Source organism: Pygoscelis adeliae, unplaced genomic scaffold (genome assembly GCF_000699105.1).
Source record: "Pygoscelis adeliae isolate BGI_AS28 unplaced genomic scaffold, ASM69910v1 Scaffold42, whole genome shotgun sequence".
In the NCBI taxonomy this organism is placed as follows: Eukaryota; Metazoa; Chordata; class Aves; order Sphenisciformes; family Spheniscidae; genus Pygoscelis; species Pygoscelis adeliae.
The window spans coordinates 3,384,851-3,407,476 of NW_008824283.1; the positions used below are offsets into that span (position 1 = coordinate 3,384,851).

General features: G+C 36.9%; 1 protein-coding gene across 2 annotated transcripts in view; it reads right to left on the reverse strand.

Annotated features, from left to right (window-relative positions):
• Positions 1-22,626, reverse strand: part of GABRB2 (gamma-aminobutyric acid (GABA) A receptor, beta 2) — a 108,747-nt gene that overhangs the window by 58,104 nt on the left and 28,017 nt on the right. For both annotated transcript variants that reach the window (XM_009318507.1, XM_009318508.1), the window contains exon 2: positions 12,555-12,637. In XM_009318507.1, the coding sequence (XP_009316782.1) occupies positions 12,555-12,637 (83 nt within the window). The remainder of the gene's footprint in view (positions 1-12,554; positions 12,638-22,626) is intronic.

A 22,626-nucleotide genomic window follows, 5' to 3' on the forward strand; every position in this document is an offset into this window, starting at 1 on the left:
CCTGATCAAGTTGAAGATGTCTCTGCCTACAGCAGGGGGGTTGGACTAGATGACCTTTAGAGGTCCTTTCCAACCCAAACTATTCTATGATAATATATGCTTTATAGTCTGAGAACATGTTAAGATGCCTGTTCATATATGGCCATTAAAGCTATGAAAATCATCCTTAAACAATAGTTACATCAATGTATTCACAATTTGTTGTTTGGTAAAATTACAGCCATACCATTTGTAACAGGCATAATGACCTAATTTATCAAATATCTTTTTTTTAAATACCTTAAAATCAAAAGCAAGATGGCATCCAGCCACAGAACAAAGTGTCCCTGAGTACAGTTTCAAGGCCAAATAAAAGCTAGTACACATGTACATATGTGCAAATAGGAGCCCCCTGTTCAGTTGCAAAAAGATGTAACTTCAAAAAAGGTGACTAAAAGTCAGTACATGTATCACTCAGTAGCACAAATTGACAGGAACGTGCACAATACAAACAGTATTTATATTTGCATCACTCTCAATATCTCCCATCCAAAATAAAGATTTATTTAATATATAATGGTTTTCATATATAATTTTTTTTTTATATATAATTTTTTATATTTTTCATATATAAAAATAGAAAAGTCAGCTGCCAGGGATGCCAATCTTGCAGTCATCTTCTCTCAGCAGGCTTTAAAGTTTCCCATGTTTTACTGTGTTCAGAATTCCTTTATACTCATAATGAAACACACAGATACAACAGTTAAAAACACTGTTTTATTTCTTTAAGAAAGCTAAGATTTAGCAAAGACCTTGTAATTTTAAAATGAAAGTAAGTTTCCCACACCCATACAATCAATTCCACAGTATTAGCAGCAGCACATGAAGAGTCATTGTAAAAGAAAAATAGAAAGCTATGCTGTACATAGCACATTATAGGGTAAAATGCAAATTTTGGACACAGTGAGGTATAGGTTTTTCTGTCCTCATAGCAAAATGTAAAACCCACTTCTTTAAGCCCGTCTTCCCATAAATGAGCAAAAATAGAGATAAGCAAAAGCTAGTTCTTCTTGGTCAGCAAGAGAACAAACTTTGACAGGAACTTAGGTAGGTTTTGCAGGAGAAAAGTATCATGCATTTACCTAATAAGACTGTGGATCTTTCTGGACTTGCAGAAAGTTGTTCTTGAAACCTGAAAGGAAAATAATACTCTAGTTAATACATGTATACAGCACCACCAACACCACGTATGCTACAGCAACATAAGCAACTTACAGTATAAATGAATTGCACTTGCAGCACTTGGATGCTCATCTGCTCCCCTGCACATTCATGTTAGCTGTATGTGAAGAATGAGAAGTTCCTTGGCATGAATACCATCCCTAGGACAATAATTCTGACAGATTAGGAATCACCCATGTTACTGTTTATATTACTCATTTTGGCTCTGCAAAGAAAAGAAGATAGAGAGGGACCATAGGTAAGAAGAAGAATCTACTGTTCTGTTCTTTGCCCCTTTCCAGAATTTCCCCAAAACAGTGATACAACATGTGTCAGGTAACAGGTTACAAAGGTCCAGACACGAAAAAACAAAAAAATAAAAGTAAAATTCACAAGCAGAAACTTAACTCACCAGCATTTCAGTATCACTCAGGTTGTCTCTGTAACATTTTGGTACATATCAGTCTTCTAGTAGTAAGCTGTTGAAGAGACCTGACCGTTCCAGGTGTGGTCAGGAGAAAGAAATTCCTTTACTTGAAGAGCCCCTGATGTGCACAGACGAGCTCCCACACAGTAAGATGCAGGTGCCTGCTCTGCTTTTATGAAACTAGTTCTCGTAGCAGCCCACAACAGGTCTTTGCCTTGAACAATGCTGTGTCTGTTATTGAACACATACTCACTTCTAATATATGTTGATTGTCAATTAACTGTTTCAGAAAACAGGATAAAAATGGTGATTTTAGCAGGAAATTGTTGTATGAGGTTAGGCAAAAACCATCAAATTCTTAGATAATCATCTTTCACACATCAGTAAAGTACCTGGATTCAGCACAGTACTTGATTCCATTCATGATAATTGTAGACTACTACTGTTACAAGTTGTTATTTCCAATATTGCATAATCTTCTCTAGAGCACGGTACCTGTACAGATAATGTCAAAGTGGAAAGGTGTATTCTTAGACATATGGCTGAATACTGAATTACATCAATTCCTTGTTTTTTCTGTTATCTTACCCTGTTATTATGCAAGATAATTGCCTGGGCTGAGGTAACATCTCAAATTCTGGCTACAGTAACAAATCAATCACAAGAGGAGACAAGCTTGTATGATAGCAAATGGAATTAGTGGATTGTTCTGCAGCTGAAGAGTAGAAATATGACATACAAGTTCCAAAGCTGTAACCTAAACAAATGCATTTCCAATATATTCCTGTAAAGCTGACTATTCATATCTGTGCTCCATACACAATAAAGACAACTTATATATTGTGCAGTTACAGAAGGCAAAGAATTGCCTTTTAGATGTGTATAACAAGAAATATGTTACTGAGCCAAACGTCGTAATGAAAATTCTTAGATCATTATCCAGGGGAAAAGAATCCTTATTTGGAGAGTTTTTAAATCTTAACAAGAGATTGAGAATGACAAGGTATACAGAGACACCAATCTATATGGTGGGAATAGTATCTGTGTAACTGAATCAAGAGATACGGATCAGATTACATCACGCCAGAAGATCATAACTGGAAAGAAAACTATGTAGCTTAACTCACTAACTCAAAAATGCCTTTGTCAAATTACAGGGCCTCTTATACAAAATATTAATTTATTCAGAGTATTCTCATGATATTGTCATTCAGTTATATGACTCATAACTTACTTTTTTACAACACAGGTTGCACAGCACTTACATTCTATTTCAGATTAATAACAGTAAATACTTATTTCTGAGGCAGATGCAGCATGCCAGGACAGGATAAACCGGATACACAGCGTTGGCCCCTTTCCACAACTGCAATGAAACTTCTTCACTGTTAGGAGGGTCAGGCACTGGATCAGGTTGCCTAGAGAGAGGTTTTGCACTCTCCGTCCTTGGAGGTTTTCAAGATCAGACTGGACAAAGCCCTGAGCAACTTGGTCTGACCCCAGAGCTGACCATTTTTTGGGCAGGTTAGACTAGAGACCTCCTGAGGTCCCTTCCATCCTGATGTATTCTTGAAGTATGCCTTGAAATATAGGCACATATTAATAATCTACTTAGTGACTTCTTTCCCCCCCCATAAAAAGCAACACTGAAAACAACACATCCAAATTATTAGATAAGAAAAAAAAAAAAAGACAAAAAATCCCCAACCCTTTTATAAATACAACATAAATGGTTGAGACTATGATCGCTACGACTTCTCTCAAATACTTAGATATCCTTTTCTTTATAAATGTTCTTTCACAAAACATAGTTTTGAGGATACTTAGAGTAATAAGGGTATTATTTACATTTAATTTTGACTCAGAACAAATTAACATCATAAGAAAGTTTATCTAAGAGTTAAGATTTTTCATACATAAAAGATATAACTCTTTGGAATTTCCATCCAAATAATTTTGGACAGTGTGTCAAATACGTATTGAATATTATGAGTGGCATATGTATCAGGAATATTTCTAAAACTAGAATAATTTCCTTGTGTAGTATTCCTTTTATGACTTGCACACCAATGCAATGCCTTAGCAAATTTGCAATTGCATTTTCGCACATCAATTATAGCAGCATTAGACTGATAGAAAATGACAACTAGTTCCCCTACCTGCCAAAAGTTGGATAATACTATGACTGAATTATTTTTAAATGAACTGCTACTACTGTAAGCAATACTAACTCTGAACTCAATATATAGATTTAAAGCATAGGAAAATGGGACTGCATCCAGTAACAGAAAGTAGGTTATATTTTCTAGACACAGGTGGAATTTGAACAATCTGAACTACCAGTACCAAATAACATGAGCAACTGAACAAAACTAACTTTGTTTCACAAAGCTCTCGTCATTAGAAAGGTGCAATATACTGATCAAAGGAATGAAAAGATTGTGATGTTTAACTTTGCCAATACTTCTGCTAATTCCATTTCTTCTCTGTTATTCCACCAAAGTAAAATAATGTTTCCCAGTCTTGTCTACTTGAAAAGTCAACCTTTCTTCCACCCAAACCCAATGTCATAATCAAAACAAAATATGATCTTATTCACTCTGGCTTCTATTTGCTGAAACAAAAACAATGAAATTGTTTTCCCATTCAGTGACCAAAAATGAAATATTTTTCATTTGAGCATCAGTAAGAAAAGTAAAGGAAATTCAGAGTTTGGGAAAAACAAAACAAAAACACCCAAACAAGAAAACCCAACCCTGCTAGAGAATACAGATATTTCTTCCCTTTAATAGAAGCCACTGAGGAGGATTAAGCTCACATTTGAGCGATGAAGCTCCAATTCCTACTCTAGAAACTTATGCCAAATGGAACACTGTCAATGGAAAGTGACCCAATACAGAGCACACTGCAAGTCCGGTCATTTGGCTTGTCCCTCAAGCAGCCAATTCAATTATCTTCAAACAGAAGAGGAACCTAAATGAGCATTGCTACATCTCACCTGAGTCTCTGCTGTCAGTGAGGAAAGACGGGACACTGTTTCCCAGTGTAGGGTACGAGTTGATCCTGTTTTGTTTGTTGCTGTTGTTTTGTAAACAGGCCAAAACTGCTTGTCAAATTTCATCTGAATTCGCAGTTTTATGATGATTCAAACCTGCATTTTCTAGTCTCTCCCCCACTGAAGTAATTCAGCATTAGCATAACTATTTGAATTGCTGTTATCAGTGGCCAAGTGCAAATACAGATCAGACCGATAACAGACTCAAACAATTGCCTTCTTGTTCCTAGATATTTTGGGGGGTGGGGGTGGGGGGGAGGAATATAATTCTTTAAATGTATGTAATCTAATTTGATGAATGAAGGACAATTACAGTTACCCAAGAAAAAATACTTCTCATTGCTGAAACATCCTGATGAGTAAAAGAATATCTGAAGCCACATACAGTACTGCTTATTATTTAAATTCCAAAAGCTAAGGTATCCAGACAGATGCCTGTCTTGGCCCTTAAAATTAGGGATAAATAGTTAATAAACTATTTTTTGAGATAAATGCTCAACGTTTTGAAACTATTTCCTGGGGGACAACCATCAGACAAATGGGTTTGGCCATTAGCTACATCTTCATGAGTTTCTCAACTGACTACTCTTTGCTTCTTTGCCTCCAAAAGACATCAGGAACTGAATATAATTTGATCAATGGGTAAAAGGTTAATCAATGGAGTATATTTTGATTTCTCACAAAGATGATGAATTGATACTTATTTTCTGTAAAACAGTGAGAGATGCTGGGAAAAAAAACAAAATTATCTTAGGAAATAAAATGACTGTAGAAACACATTTCAATTCTTTTCACAGGTATGTGATCACTGCAAGATAATCACTGTCTCCGTTGCCTTCTATAGCATAAGACCTGAGGTCAAGTGATTCCAGCATCTGATGAATATTACTATTTCGTAAAAGCTGTACCATGCTGAAGAAATTATTTCATTTTGAAAAAGATAATTGACTACTTAAGTAAAATGATACTATGGACGATAAGCCATTATTAGCTTTTAGCGCCACTTCCATCACTTACAATGATGTAAAAAAAAATAAAATAAAAAGAACACCTAACCTTTAGAACTTTTTGATTTGTTTTAAATCCCTCCTCTCATTTCGACTTACCTTCAAGAGACAACTTGAGACCTAAAGTGGGCACAGTAATTTCACTCAGTAATTTTGTTTTCCTTGAGGGAAGGAAGGATGGTCTTCTCTCCTCAAAGGAAAAACAATTTTAACTTTTTCTCCTCTGAAATCCATAGTATGTAGGAATTGCAAAGTGAAGGAACATTTCTCTAAATCTGTGAATGAAGTAAAATGACAACTTGCATGGGAATGGGGAAAGAAACCACCTAGGATTATTTATTTATGTAAAACTTTCCACATTCAAAGTCTCCTGGTATTAACGGGAAGTTAGATAAATTGTAGTAACTCTGAATTTGCCACAAAGTGGTTTAGTTTTGTAACAAGACATGGATTTATTTGAATGAAACTCCTGTCAAAAAATGTAGATTGTCCAATTATTATTTTTTTTTTTTTAAAAAGCACAGACTAAAACATATTTGAAGTTTGCTCCTCACAGAAAGCCTGATGGATGTTCTCAGTTCATCGTGAATTGGACACATCCAAAGAAAAAAAGCTTGAAAACTGGAGGTGGACTTAGCGCTACATATGAATGCTGAAACATTTCACTCTTCCACAAAAAAATAATGTGGTAATTACACATTACCATTTCTATCTGCAAGTGAGGCACAACTGCTACATACAAGTTTTTTTGACAGAGGCTGGAGTAAGTGCATTATTTACAAATAGCACTTTGTTATTTAGGTCATTTCACTAAGTCCTGAATAAAACTTTGTTTAGCACTAAACTCTGAATCCAAGTAAGCCATGCATTACAGGTAATCAAAACATTGTATGTCAATAATGGTTTTGTTGGTTAAAAAAGAGAAAGGGGGAGGGAAAGGATTATTCTCACATTCCACTGCGAAGTCATGTATGTTAGCTGTTATGAACTCAATACAAATAAAAGCTGTAACATAACCTACAGCTGTCACAAGGATAGAAAAGAGTATGACAATTAATGTGTCATTAGGCCAAACTCAAGAATTACAGCCACCTTAACCAGAAAATTGCTGGTATTGCCACTTCAAAACAATGGCTACTTATTACCAGGAACAGCAGCCTCTGATGTAATGTGACCTCTTGCTGGCAGGAAGATGATGCATGCCAGCACTGAGCATATTTTTTCTGCCCCTTTCAGAGGTCTGTGTAGTTTCAACTGTGATTCTACAGTTAATAATGATCGGGTCCAATGCTTAGAAGCACCAGGCAGCAAGTGAAAAATCACAAACGAGCAAGCTACTGCTCAACTAAAAGCAATTACTTTTGTGCCTAAACCAAAATAGGAGAACTTGGCAGAGCAATAAATATTAGTGATAGACTCAGCATATACCAAAGATTCTGCCTGAATTACCTACTGACTGAATCAAGGCTTTAAACCATTTTAAGTACAGCAAACTTCTAATAAAAAAAAAAAAAGTACTCCAAGGAAAATAATAAAAATAAACTATAATCTCTTTCTGGCTACGGACTATTTGAACTGGGCCCTTTTTGTTTCCAATAATCCCTTGATAAAAGGCAGGGTTATGTGCAATAAGGACAAATGTAGTCTAGCTCAGACTGGATATAAAAAGCAAAACTTTAGAAATTTTAAAGCCATTTGCATTTTGTCTCTACGTCTTTATGATTCTATATATTCTCCATATTCAACTGTAGAACGATAAAAAAAAAAAGAGCTTGAAGCTATGAATTTCTCTGTGGAAATCTATATTGCCTATATTGTCCGGTGCTGATAAGCAGAGAGTGGATATTAGTATCTTGTATTCCCTTTTAAATTTAACTCCAGGTTGCTTCAAAGCACTAAGAAGCTGTCGCAGAGTTTCTGTTTAATTCTTTGCCCGTTTGCAAACAGTACATTATCTTGCTTGTGTTATGAGAGCTTCCAAGATGTAGACTGGTGCAAAGATGCACTGAGTTATAAAGAAAATAAGGAATATAATCCCTTCTTGCCTACCTGCAGGGTAATATACATTGGATGTTACTTGAGTTCCAGTCTGAAAGCCTGACCAAAGTCCCTGGTTGGGAGGCGGAAGGGAGTTATCAAAACCTTACAAACACTGGTTCACTTTTATGCAACGTGCCCTGATCATACGTGCTGGTGGTTAGTCTAAATTTCCTTCCCCTCTTCAGACTAGCCAGAAGAATAATCTACTGTTGGGGTTTTTTTTAGCCCTTATTGAATCATCCTATCTACACACTGAAGAGGACTCAAGGATTTCCTGTTCATTGCCAGTATGCGTTATGCCACTGAAATTATACCTCTTTTCTGCTCTTCTCAACATACTTCAGATGAAATTACTAAGGACAAATAAAGAACAAAGTACCTGTCCTGAGGAAGCCACACTATAAGCTGATGTTGCTGAAATGGACAGAGTGTGGGTACAGAGGTGGAATCCATCACTGTTTATTAATCTATGTCTCCTCCCCCCAAAGTGCTGTACAGGTGGAATTGTCGTAGAATCCAAATTAAGACATCCGAACATATAGATGATGAACAAGGAGGGAAATGGGGCACTTTGATAAGGTCAACTTCTACTGATAGAGGAATATCCTCCCTGTACAAGAGCCACTATGCAAAACAGACTTAGCTGAAGGGACAAAGGGGACAGGACACATGCTAAACTTGATAAACTGAAAGAAAAAAAATATTAAAAGAAGAGAACAACTATTAAGCTTCTAACCTTCAGTGGTCCAAAAGTCATGTATTTAGCTTTCCACTTACTGTGAATTGTTGGAAGTGACACGTTCCCGTGGTATCCTCCTTTGCTGAACACCCCACTCCCTGGGGATCGGCAGAGCCTCTTGCCTGGCATCAAGCACATTTGCCTCTAACCCAGAAAATCCTTGCCTGGTCGGTTCCTGGAGTTCTACCATTTGTCCCGTGTGACCTGATTATAACTTTGATCGATGGCCAGAGCAGCCATCTGCAAAGTACTCAAGGCTTCAGCAAAAGGCATCTTTGATTTCTTTTCAGTGCCTTAAATGTGCTTGTAAAGTCACCTTGAGCACACAAAGATGACTTCTGTTTCTCTTGTTGATGAGCTTTCAGATGATTTGATTAGAAAGCATTTGATACTGAGCTGCACTGCTATTGGGAGGAATGATATTCTTTCACCTGTGTTCTTTCTGGCTTTTTCTGGATTCTGTTATCAAACGGAAGTTTTTAACTTACCTTAGTGTGCTTCTGTGGCCTTTTTGTCACGAAGCAGAAAAAAAAAACCCTAATGATTTCTGATCCAAACACTGCAGGCTGTTATATACATGAAATATCCTGAAAACAATTATTTCTCATTCGTCAGCAAAGCAGTCCTTCCTCCCCATCTGTGTGTGCTGTTCTGACTCTGCCCTTTTTCCCCAGTCAGTACGTCTGAGTGGCAAGCTCCCTGTTTGCTAAGGCTTCAGACAACAGGGCTTTAATGCACTTTTTTTAATGCCACATCTTTAATACACTATGGAAAATGTTTCTGAGAATATGCTTCTAAGGAGAAACGCGGTGCGTTCTTGTTTGTTCCACAAATGGGAAAAAAATAAAAATCACTGTCACAAGGCAGGCATTTTCTGAATTAAACCTCAATATAACAAAAATATAGCTATGCCAAACACATTATGAAATAAGAAGGAATTGAAGTGAATTTTTGTCTTTATGTGGTACCACATAATTGAAATGGACAAAGGTCCAAATGTACCAGATGAATCTTGAATGATTACATTTATAAATATTCAAAAGAATCACAATCATTTCTCTCTGTTACACTAGAGGATGTGCAATATGATATTTTATTTGTTTATAAGAATAAGAAATATTCTTCAAACTCCCTTGTACTCCTTTTTGCCTTTGAGCTCCCACTAGTTTTATGGTTGATTAGCTAAGACATTCCTTTCAACAGTTACAACTCCAGAGAGGCAGGAAACAGCAGAGGAACAAAATTATTCTAGAGCATCATCAGAAACTTGGCAATGCACACTGCAGTGGCAGAGGTAGGGAGCAGAAAGGAGAGGTATTTTACTGAGTCAAGTCAATATTCAACTAAAAGGAAAAAGCTCTCTGTTGCCTGCAAGTTGGGAAACTAAGAAATGAATACACAGGAAAATTGATTTCCCTCTGGTATTATAACCCTGCTATTCAGTGTGTTGGGAAATAACAAAAGAAAGGGAGAAGTAGAATAGCTCAGATTAGACCTCCTTGAAAAATATGGCCTACAGGTTTAGAAGCATCATAGCAAAAGCAAACATTCAACATGGTTCTGCCCTTTAAGGATGAGCAAAGCAAAAAATGATCACATTTTCCACCATAATGTCTAATTTGTAAATTAAACTAGATTTATGCAAATCTAGATTAACAAAAATTTGATATTGGCCACAAATTTCAGTAAACACAGTGACACGTGGAAAAAAGTAACCCAGGCAGCTAAGCAGCCAATCAACTCTGGCATCAATAACAGGATTAGGGGGGAAAAGGAATGAGGAAGTGGAGAAAGAATGGATGGACAGAGACATTAACATGTATGGAAATGGGATAAAAATCTATCATGACTTCACTCAAAGGATCTGGCTGGACAATAACTACTTTTTTAAACAAAGTATATCTAACCTGGACTTATTAAAACATTTGATATAGGAGTATCTAAGAACAGGCAATTAGTAAAGATATATAAAAGATGTGTAGGAAGTGGTACAGCACTGAAAGAATAGATCATGCTCAGTACAGAGAATAATTATAAGCAAAGCTCTTCCTTCTTGGCATTAATATTCTTTAGTATTTGTGTGTTAATGAAATTTCTAATGAAACAAAATCTGCAGGCACTGTTAAGACAAAGGATGATCAGAACAAATATAGCGAGAACTATAGGACTGTAACAATATTAAGAACATTGATTTATGTGAACAGTGTTGTGAAATGCCAAGTCATCTGTTCTTACTACCATGCAAAAAAAAAAAAAAAAATTCTACCAAAAGCTAGAACCCACTGCTGGAAAATGAGTGAGGAAGAGAAAGACCTTACTGTACTGTTCCAGGAAAGACTATTATCTGTGAAAGTTATGCAGTTGTGAAAGATAACTGATCTGGCTTCAAACTTCTACTCCAAATCAGATGAAAGGGAAATTTCAACCCAGAGGTCCCACATTCTAAGTCTGAACGAGAACAAGTGCTCTCTTCTGAAAAGCAGGGATGTAATTTAATTTTCACTTTTGCATAAGGACTGACCTGGGAGGTATTTCCTGGGAATATTTCCCAGAGTGGGTCCTGCAAGCATGACAGGCAGGGGATATCTAGTTTGTGAATCCCAAGAAGATTCAAGCATCTCAGCAATGCGGAGAAATGGCAAGACTTTGTTGACTGTTTAAACAATGCTGTAAATAGAGAGAAAGGTTGTCCTCTGACTCTCCAGCTTTCCACCTTACACACACAATTGGACAAAAGAAAAATTCCAGGTCCTTGCTATAACAACAATTAAAAGATACCGGCATAGCAAGCCACATTCTCAGTAAAAAACTCTGTAAACCTGAATGCCTTTATGCCAGTAGTTTTCTCACACATTAAAATCAGCCTACTATACTGGTAAAAGGCTGCAGGTATGAAATTTTGAATCCAATGCTATCAAGAGAAATTCTATAAAGAACTGAAAAAAAACCCAACAAACCACACAACAATATTTTATCCATTCTCAAAAGAGCAAAGTCCATCATCACATTTGCCGCTTGTGTATTTCAGCATAGAGAAGGGGTGAACTTTAATGAGAAAGACTCATTTTGCTTATTTTATGTGTGTAAATTATTTCAGACAGCATTGTCACAAGCTTAATTCAGGAAAGGATTTTGGCATACCTTTAAATTACACTAAAATGAATGAAACCTGGACACAAACTTAAAGCATATTCTTAAATGCTTTCTAGAATAGGAAGAAGCAGCTCAGCTGTATCAAGTTCTTACCAGACTGTAGCACAAGCTACTATCATTTTGTATTTCAGTGCACACAGAAATCCCAGTCTTTTATAATACCGAAGTTACTTTAGAAATACACATACTTTTGTGTACTGTGTCTTAAAACATGCCATTGATTTCCATTTTGCTTGCCACATTCAACTTAATAATACACCCCAGCTGAATTACCTATGGTTCTCCTGAAAAAGGAAATGTATCTTCTAAGTGCTGCTATAATCTTAACTAGAGTGCCAAATAATGCATGCTTACAATATTGTCTTTATAAAAGTGATCATGAATTGTTTTTTCTCTGATGTACTTAGATTCCCTGAAGATTTGTCAGTGAAGAGATCTGAAATTTTATTTCACAAGTTTTATCTACATCGACAGTTTGACAGAGTCACCAGCTATTAAATCAGTATATATAACAGACTGCGTTGCACGCGTTGAAAGTTTAACTACAGCACAAGGGTTAGAAAAAAACCCACAAAACACCTATTTCAAGGACAATTCTAACCTCTTGCCGTTATTTATAAATGGAAACAAGCTGCCACACAGTTCAGCAGTAATCCTCGTGCTCCTCACGTGAACTCCAACAAGGCATTTGAATGAGACTTTTAAAGCTGTAAATTGTCCATCAAAACACAGAATAAATTCTACTAATCCTTGTGCCACAAATTACTAATCCATCTGGAAAGCTATTTTTTCACATGTGTTTACAAGGATCTAAATGTCATCAGACAGAAAGACAACTAGGTTAGTAGCATGTTAAAAAAAAAAAAAAAAGACAGAAATAAATACTCTGAAGCAGCTGACCACAGAATAAATAGGATTTGCAGAAGTACTTACAGCTCTCAATCTCCAGCGTGCAGTTCTGCTCATCCAGCGGATACCGCCGTAGGTCCATCATACAAGCAGCTGTTGTTGTAATTCTGGGAAGGAAACAGAAGAGTGTGTTAATGTGTCTCATTCCAGTCTTTCTTTGATCACACATAATTGAAAGAAGAAAATATATTTCTACAGGACCGATGCTTTTGCCTATTTTTACTGAAAAACCTTATCTGCTGCTTACTGTAACTAATGTTCTAAGAAGGTTATGCCAGTCTGGTGGGCGAGCAGAGAGCTTCCCCTTTACACATCATTATCACAGTACTGTAAGCTTTAATAATCATCAACCAATTTATCCTGACAAAATGAAGCATGAATTACGATAGTATTTTTATAGTGAAGGACTTCAAGCCAAAAAGGAAAGGCTCAAAGAAAGGTGGCAGAAGAAATATAAAGAGGAACAAAGAAAGACACATACTTCGTATCCTGGGTTAATAATCTAATCCCTTCATGAAACTTAATTCTGCTTTCTTCTGTTCAATAGTGCTTTGTAAATGAAGTATTATTTTATCTTCATGTTAGAAAGCAAACATTTTCAGGACCATTTTCACAAAACATTTAGACCAAATCTGTGCTTCCAGATTTTACCAAACCTACTAACATTAACATGTGTCAAGCATGCCTTTTAGATGCTGAGAGAAACATCTGTACCGTCAACGAAACTTTTGCTGATAAACTTCAGGGAGGAATATGACCCTGAGCTGGATATGAACCAAGGCACAATTCTCAGCAGTTTAACTGTGTTCCTGTCAAGTCTTCTTCATGTGTAGACAAAAATCAATTCTTAATCTTTTTTTTTTTTTTTCCCCTGAGAGCATGCTATAACTCTGTAGTAATTAAAAAATATTACAGTTTGGAATCTGCCAACAGTCAAAATAGTATGTCCTGCACATAGTCCACATAGGACCAGGTGTCAATTTAGTGCATGAGCTGAGAGGTTTCTAGCCTTTCTTCTCTCCCCTCTACTTGGTAAGAGCCCTTCTCCTACAGCTCCTAAAGCCTGGTGATTCATACAGACTCCTAAGAGAAACAAGGATTTTCTCCTGTGTGTTAAGTACAGCTGACCGGCCAACTGCATCTGGGGAATCCGCTTCCACACCAGTAGAAAAATTGAGCATCGCACAGCACAGCAGCCAACTGTACAAGCTTTCTTTGAGCTGAAGGTTGACCAAATGATTTAGCTCAAATCATAAAATCCAAGATGATGTGGGTGTGCCTCCAAAATGGGACCCAAGTGGATAGATGAAGTGCCTACAGCACATGCAGGCAGCCCATCATCTGACGGTATCAGCAGCTACATCTTTCCAGGGCATTCATGAGAGACTGGGTGACAAACAGTTTTCTTCTCAAAATCCTGTCCCCCTGTATGAGGGTTACTGGCCTTTCATAGTAGATATTTAGACTGTTTGATAACTGTTTAAAAAAATTATTTCGCGTTCTTTGATCTGACAAGACAGAGAACTCTTTCATTTGATGGACCTCATTCTTTTTCCTTAAACACCGAATAAGAGTTTGTTAGAAGCAGAAAACTACAATTGCCTGAGAGAGGCTCAAAATTCACTCAAAATTGACTCCAGCAATCCTTTCCACAAGGCACTTAAGAAACACTGAAGCTATACAGTCTTTTCATTAGTATCCTTAGTGTCCTATCTAACAATGCTTTACTGTCATTTCCAGAAAAAAAATCCCTGTAAATTTCTTCAAAGAAAAGAGAACAAAAGTAGGGGCAAGTTATTCTTATAAACACTTAGTAAGTCCTACCTCCTTCTTGTCAATGTAGACAAGATGCCTTAATTTTACATTTTGACCATTCACATGTATTGGGCTTTCAGAGAAAAGGAACACCTTTTGGCACTAAGTTCTTTCTTCAATCACTACATGGGTACTCACAGAATTGCTGTTGAAAATGTATTGTTTTCAATCAGTGTGAGTCACCCCAGATGCTTCAGAAGAAAGCTTTCTGGAGTGGACAAAAGCAGGGGAAAAGAATCCTTTGGCTCCCCTCAATGGGAGTCTTCCAGCTTTTAACAAAACCAGACTGCTGAGGAATATATGTTTGTTGATAGCAAATGCAAATGGAGCAAGCAGCAGCATATACTATTAAAAAAACCTCTTAGCAGTTCATACTTGGTTCCTTATTTTAAAATTTGGAGGAAAAAAAAAAAAATCAAAGAAATTGCCCTGTTCCAGTATCAATGTAAGATTGACTATTTTGGGGCAAACTTCAGGAAAGGTGGAGTGAGACCAGAAAAAAAAATTACAGCTCATGTTTTTTGTTTAGTTGTGTTTTTTGGTGGGGAGGTTTGTTGTTTTGTTTAATACCCTCAGTATTGGGTATTAATGAGTTTTAGAAGAATTTCAGTAGTTCACAGAGGAAAAGGCAGGAGCATAGATTTACAGCCAAGGTTTAAGCACACAAAAGAATCGTGGTAAATATTAACCTAGTTAACTACTAAGTTTTCTAATACCTTCTTCTGCACTAAACACATTCTTCCTACCAGAGTCTACTAGGCCAAGGGCTTCAGCATAGAGACAAAACCACACCTGTGCTACCCTCAGCAAAGTGTATGTTCACACTGATGGTGGAGCTGAGCACTCACAATTCTGACATATCTTCAGTAGGATTTTTGGGTGCAACAAATACCACAAAAGGGGCCAAAGGCTGCAGCTAACTAGGATAAAAGCTCTGTAGGGAACATTATCAAATCATTAAAAGACACAGTGCCTTACCTCATCAGAAAGTAAAGAAAAAAAACGAAGTGGCACAGTAATGAAAATGATTGGTAGAGCAGAGTTTTAATCAAACCAAAACAGTAGTTTTGAATAATGTATTTAATTCAACTCGCTTGTTCATTCTTATCCATAATGCAAATCCATTGAAATAAAATAAGAAGTCTGTCCTTTCCTCTCTTCGTACCTCCCTCATATTTTTACCTTGTCTTTTCTCACATTTATGGTAAAGTAGAAAAAGTTCTCTTTCATCTTCAAAATTATTTAAACAACAAAACTACTTTTTGATAATTCTTAGTGGTTTGCAATTCATGGTGAATAGCTAAACCAAATTACCAATGCAAGAGCATGCAAGAATTACCACCTCTGAATAATTTTAAAGTCAAGACACATGACCTATAACTTTTCAGACAGAGGAAGAAACAGCAGTTCATTATAGCAGCTTGGAATACTTGAAACAGGCATAAAGATTCTTCCCCAGAACAGAGTTATTTCAATTTTCATAAAAGGATTAAAAATATTTTTATACAGCCTGAACTAGTGCACAAAATATAACATTGTATTTTGCATAATGTAACCTTGAGAACAAACAACAAAAAGGTGAAAGCTTTTAAGAAACAACACTGTGACTCAACGCATTACAGTCATTAGGGATGATAGCAGAATAACAGTGCTCTCAGAGAAACACCATATGAAATGAAACACATTACAGAACTGTCTCATACACTAATCTTTTCATCCACTGTTAAAGAAAGAGAAACCTTGTGATATTTCATTTTATGATTCCTAACAATGCAAACCAGTCTTCAGCTTCCTCTTTTACGATATATATTTTGAATGTAGACTGATTATGGAGCACAAAAAAAAAAAAAAGCAAACCCTAAAGCTCTAAACTGACTAAATAAAGTATTATGAAGTAGACCTAAAGAAAACTTCATGTGTCAAAACAAGCATAGCTACAGCATGAAGAAACCTGCACCACAACTAACTTGCAGAGAAAGCACAGTTTGCTGTCAATAATTCAAAATAATTCAGATAAACTCTTATTTCTGAGAAACCTGAAAGTCTGTCCTTGTCTCCAAACCTTTGGGGAAGTTCTATGATTCAAATAAGAGCTGGAAGTTGGTACTGCTCCTTTCACAGGCCAAACTTGAAGGCCATAAATAACTTTTTTATAACACTTCCAAACTTAAAGTGATGCAGAAAATAATACCCCTAACAAATACTATCCCAGTAGTGCTAATAGTTCTTATTTTTCAGTGCTATGTAGGGGACGGTTTTTCAAAATCCCATAGATTTTGCTCTTCTGACAAGTTCAAGTGGGATTTGAAATTCAAAATAGCAACTTAAACAGTTCTGACATCACCAGTGAGGAAAAAACAGCACTGAAAGACAGGAGAGCAATGCTAATGATACGCAGAGATGGACAGAATGCAATTCCCTCTCAGAACTGCAGTGGCTCTGCAAAGTTATGGGGAATAAGCAGCAATAAAAACGTATCTCTGCCCTGGAAGTAAGCAACCCTGATCTGTAATTACAGGATTACAGACACAACAGAAATGATGAGCAAGAAGGCGACAATTTCAGATAGCTCCTCTGAGTAGAGTGGTAGTATGAGAACTATATAACACTCTCTTAACTCTAGCACTGGCAGATCGTGATCCTATTGAGTCAAAGACAGAGATGAAGCCCAGGAAAACACAAAGATTAATTCTTTCTTTAAATGTATGCACATACATCCTGTCAAAAGCAGTGTGAGATTCTGCTTCAGATTTGCCTATCTGAAGGCAGACTGTGACTCCCCATTACCAATATCAGGAGCAATCCAAAGAGCTTGCAAGGATACCACGCTCTATAACAGACTGCATCTCTTTATCATGGACTTCATAAGAATCCTCTGCACACACTTACTGGGAGTCACAAATTCTCTGAATTAGTTGCTGTAACTATGTACTGCAGCTAAACCCACTGTTCAGTTCTGCTTCTTGGAAACAGTCCTGCTGCGTGACAGTTGGAAACATTGGTGGCAGCAGCAACCAGCAGAACCAATTTCAAATACGTGGAAATCTGGCAACAAAACTGTGATGTGACGAATCTCTCTCCTGAACAATAATATTGGATTTAGACATATGTGTCAAGGTTGTTAGACATACTAACATATCTACTTTTAAATTAAAATAGATTTATTGCTATTTATCAAGTTCACAGAATTCTTCCTTCTTCTGCCTATTCACATAAAAGATAAACTTCCCTTGTGTGATCATAGGTTAAGAGTTGGCTTTAGCAAAGGATAAACAACAGTGACATTTCTACAAGTCCATCATTAAATCTAAACATTCAAGCTACTGACTGCTATAATCTTTCAGCTGTAAACTGCATATAGAGTTTCTCAGTCTAGTTCTATAGGAAAAAAATAGCAATTGTTTTATTGATGTTGATGTCTCAGTTTGAGATTAAATGATATGCTCAGGCTACACAGACTCTGTAATACATTCTCTTCTAATACCACTTCTCAACATTTCGTGGGTATTCCAAGCTAAGTTCTAACTTAGTCCCCCCATTCGGGACTGGCTATCTAATGACATATAGATATCTTCCCTCTGTTTCTGTTGTGTGCAGTCCTTGAATAGTTAGGTACTCTCTGAAAGCACTAAGGGTATTTGTTAAAGCTAGAAGGCACAACCATAAAACAAGTTAAGGATAAGAAAGATAAAATGCTAAAGCATTTTCTAAATGTAATACAAGATAGGAGAAAACCTTTTGTAGCTGATAAAACACAGGGAGTCAGAACACATACAGAAACTTCAACCTCATTAAGTTTTGTTGTAGTTTATATTGCTGGTAAAAGAAGCATACAAGGTTTTTCAGAGGAAACTAAAATATATATGCCTCTAATCTTTCTTGGGAAGAAGCTCTGCATTTCTCTGCTGAAGGATAGCCTGTTGTGCCATCTGCATGCCAGCTGGGAAGAATCATGGAAAACTGTATTAGTATTTCATGGTAAAGGAATTCTGAATCAGAAAAATCAGAATTTTGTTGCAGATTTCCATGCAACGATGCCCAGTTTTCTGCTATATCTTTCCACATGCAGCTCTCTAAATTGTTCTTTAAATTAGATAGCATTGCCTACTATCCTGTCACTGAGTCCAAAACTCAGCCACGACATCATGTTCTTAATTTAAATCCCTGCAAAAAGCACACATGACTCTGCAGTAAAATCTTCTGGTACAATAACCTCAGCTTTAGACTGAAGTTATTCAAGCCTTTCTCTGAAGTAATATGTGCTCCTCTAGAAAAAAAAACACCCATATAACACAATGCAGCAGTTATGGCAGAAGAGCTCAGAGAAGCACTTCATAATTTTAATATTTTATCGCTGGGAAATGCATCCTTGTCTTTCAGCATTCACTTCACTTCTCCCCTTCAAAAGAAATAAAAATAAATAAAAGGGAGAATGCTAAAAAACTACAGGACTTACAGAACAATGAAACAATATGAGCACGATGGCTGAGTGACTCAGTATGTAACAACCAACCTTGGAATAAAGAGCTAGTACATTTCCTCCACTTATACAGAGTTCATAGTCTTTTTGCTTTATGACCATCACTGGAAAACTGAACGTTTTCCTTTCAAATATTTTGCAAAACATGTTCCTTATTCTGGTTGTGAAAATTGCATGTCCATTTCACTCAGATAATGTCAACACTGAAATAAAAAGTGCATTATTTCAGCTTCTTTCTCCTAAAAATTTATATTGCTGCCACCCAAAACATGTTGCGTACTACAAATAAATCATATGTACAAAACATCTTTAAACCAGTTGTGTCATCTTCAACAGGAAAAAAAGTTTATTATTCATAAATTTCTTAGAGAAAATTGTATAACTTCATGCATTTCAGAACATACGAAACGCCTTCCTCACAACCTTTCGGGGGGAGTGTTCTAGTAATTCAACTTTATATACATGAGAGTATAAGAAGATAAAAATTTATCGCATTCTCTTTAAAAATAGCTAACTTACAATTCTGATATTACATTAAATTAAACACAGACTCTCTTAAACTATTTAAGAGAGCTAGAAATTTCTAAGGAGACACATGGATTTGGTGGCTTTTTAATCAATTCTCAGTGCCTGAAATAACCAGTGCTTAGTTCTAGAGAATATGTTGGACTGTATACATACCTTACATTAACATTTTTTATTCCAGGATGATAAAGATACAATGTTTTAATTAAATAACTGAAGAGCTAGGGGAAAAAGGGAATACCTTCTCCACAAAATATGCACTGCTTCAATGCACAAATTGTGCAGATAATACTGCTGCTAAAAGCATAAAAACAAGGAAGTACATATTATCATAGGTAAAATAGTACGAACTTTGCCCACAGGCTACCTTTTTATGTCTTAAGAGAGAAACAACTACAGTAACACTACCACCCTATAGTGCAACACTTGTCTTTGGAAGAACCCTGTCTTGTTTCCCTCAGGAGCCTGTGTCTGAATGTTAAATCATGTGGGTCTTAGAAAATAGTATGTAACCCTATCCTCCCCACCCCTGAAATGTCTGCAGTAGTCAACATCAAGCAACTGCTGGACGCAGCTTCTCATGGAAACCACCTTCAAGGCAGATGTCGGTGGTGTTTATACAACCTGTGGCTCCTGCACCACCTTCTGTTAGTGAAGAACTTGTGCTCTGGACAATGAGCTCATGCAGAAACTGCATTCACTTCTTCTCTACGTTATTAATCTATACTTTCTGTGACAGATTCAATCCTTCAAGATCCTTTCTTCTCACAAAATGCCACCAAGAATATTACCAATTACTTGCCTATTCAGAGTGACATCTAAGTGGAAGGGATTTTCACCATTCTGGAGAAAGGAAGTTCTACTCAAATTAAAAATTAATGTGAAAGTCAAAACAATCTTCAATAGAAAAGGCACATTCAGTTTTATGATTGTAATTCTTATTTAGCAATTCTTACAGAAGAAGTAAGATAAGAGCCCAAAGCTCCTATTCCTCTGGCTTTTATGAGTCAGAATAAGGCGGCTCATTTTCCACAGGGAAATGTCAATAGAAATAATAAGTTTAAGTGGATTCTTCATAAGCAGAATTACTCTCAGATCCAAAAAGATGGAAAAAAGTCAGTAAAAACCCTCTAGCACAGACCTGAAATTATTAAGGTTCTTTCAAGAACCTTTACAACAAAGCAGTAACCCATAAAATTCTAACCCTCACAAAATTCTGAGACAAAAATAAAATGAACTCTCCCTGTCCTAAAACAGGAGTCACGCTTTAAAAGCAATCAAACAGGGAGACAGTTAACAGTCAGAATAAAGGCAAACTCTGTAAAGCATAGTAGAATAATAGACACTGGTTATTCTTATTAATTCAATTATGATTAGAAATTTTCATCCATGCAGACTGAAAAGCAAGGATAGTTGCACTGCCTCTCTATGTGACTGCAGGATTTCAATTAGACTATTTACTTTCTATGCTCCCCCCCCCAATTAAACAATCTACTATATACCTTTCTAATTCTAGCAAAAAAAGCTCACAAACATAATTTCTTTCCTCTTCACTCTGCTCTAACAGAACTTCACCACTGCTAGGAACGAAGCATTTCATCACCTTCTCTTCATTTCTTCTTCTACCTTCAGTCTACACACAACCTGACGTTCCCCAAAATGCATCAGAAACTTTTTCAGTGGCATGTCAAAGTGACTGGTACAAACAACCACGGGCGATTTGCTTACCGTCCAAGAGAATGGGTAAGGGAAAAAATCCTCCTCTGCGCAGATATGCACCACAGCATTATGTGCTAACACTGGCGCCTTTGAGTAACCACTACTGTCCAGGCTATTTCTAGTGCCCCATTTATGTAAACTTTCCAGATAACATTACTCTAGGCCGCCTCTATCTATGACCAAGTCTCAAAGAAATTTGGATATATTTTTTTTCCTGTTCTGCTTTTACTGATGACAAAGAGGATATTCTCCAATTCCTTTCTCCCTGAATAGGTCTAAAAACCAAACTGCCATTCACCAGCTACTCACACTCAGAAAACAGAGCATGCCGAGTGATCCCCAAAAATAAGAGCCACAGATCTCCTGTCACAAGGAAGCTATCCTGACCAATTCGACCCACTACAGCACAGTTACCTCACCTACTGCAGCTGTAATGCACTCTGCACGCCTTGACATACTCTTGCAAAATGGATCTCCTTACTTTTGGTAACAGATACCTCTTCCATTCTCTACCTGAGAGAGGTCAGCCACTATAAAAAAATCTGTACAAAATCAAAATTTTTTTTTCTATTTCTGATGAGAGTTGAAAGCATAGGCAGTAGAGCTAAGCACATCTTATGCCTTCATGCTGATGTAGCGAAAGTCTCTGCTGTCCCCACTATGCCTCTCCCCTCATACTTCTTCTAAGCTTAACACAATGCAACAAGTAAAAAAGAGAATGAGAAACTGTCCCTTTTTGTACTACTATTGAACAAGCTGATTGAATCTACTGTAATGATTCAGTACAATAAACCAAATATCCTTGTAATTGACTATTGTCATAAGATCAATATCTCTAGCTTTGCAAATAAACATTTCAGCTTCAGTCTGGTATTTAGGGAACATTAAAAGACACGTAACCAAATACGTAATTCCACCCTACTGACATCCTTTCAAATATCGCTGTAATATCAACTGTCAATAAAGAGCGAATACAAACAAATAACACAGATGATCTTAAAGCTCCAAAGCATCTGAAGTACTGCCCTTAGACTTTATGCCTACTATGCTAACATATCAACACTATCATTGGCTAGATAAACACGTAGAATCATAGAATAGTTTGGGTTGGAAGGGACCTCTAAAGGTCATCTAGTCCAACCCCCCTGCCGTGGGCAGGGACATCTTCAACTAGATCAGGCTGCTCAGAGCCCCGTCCAACCTGACCTTGAATGTTGCCAGGGATGGGGCATCCACCACCTCGCTGGGCAACCTGTGCCAGTGTTTCACCACCCTCAGCATAAAAACTCCTTCCTTATGTCTAGTCTAAATCTCCCCCCCTTTAGTTTAAAGCCTTGTCCTGTCGCAACAGGCCCTACTAAAAAGTTTGCAGCCATCTTTTTTATAAGCCCCCTTTAAGTACTGATAGGCTGCAAGAAGGTCTCCCCAAAGCCTCCTCCTCTCCAGGCTGAAAAATTCCAACTCTCTCAGCCTTTCTTCATAGGAGAGCTGTTCCATCCCCCTGATCATTGTTGTGGCCCTCTTCTGGACCCGCTCCAACAGGTCCGTGTCTTTCTT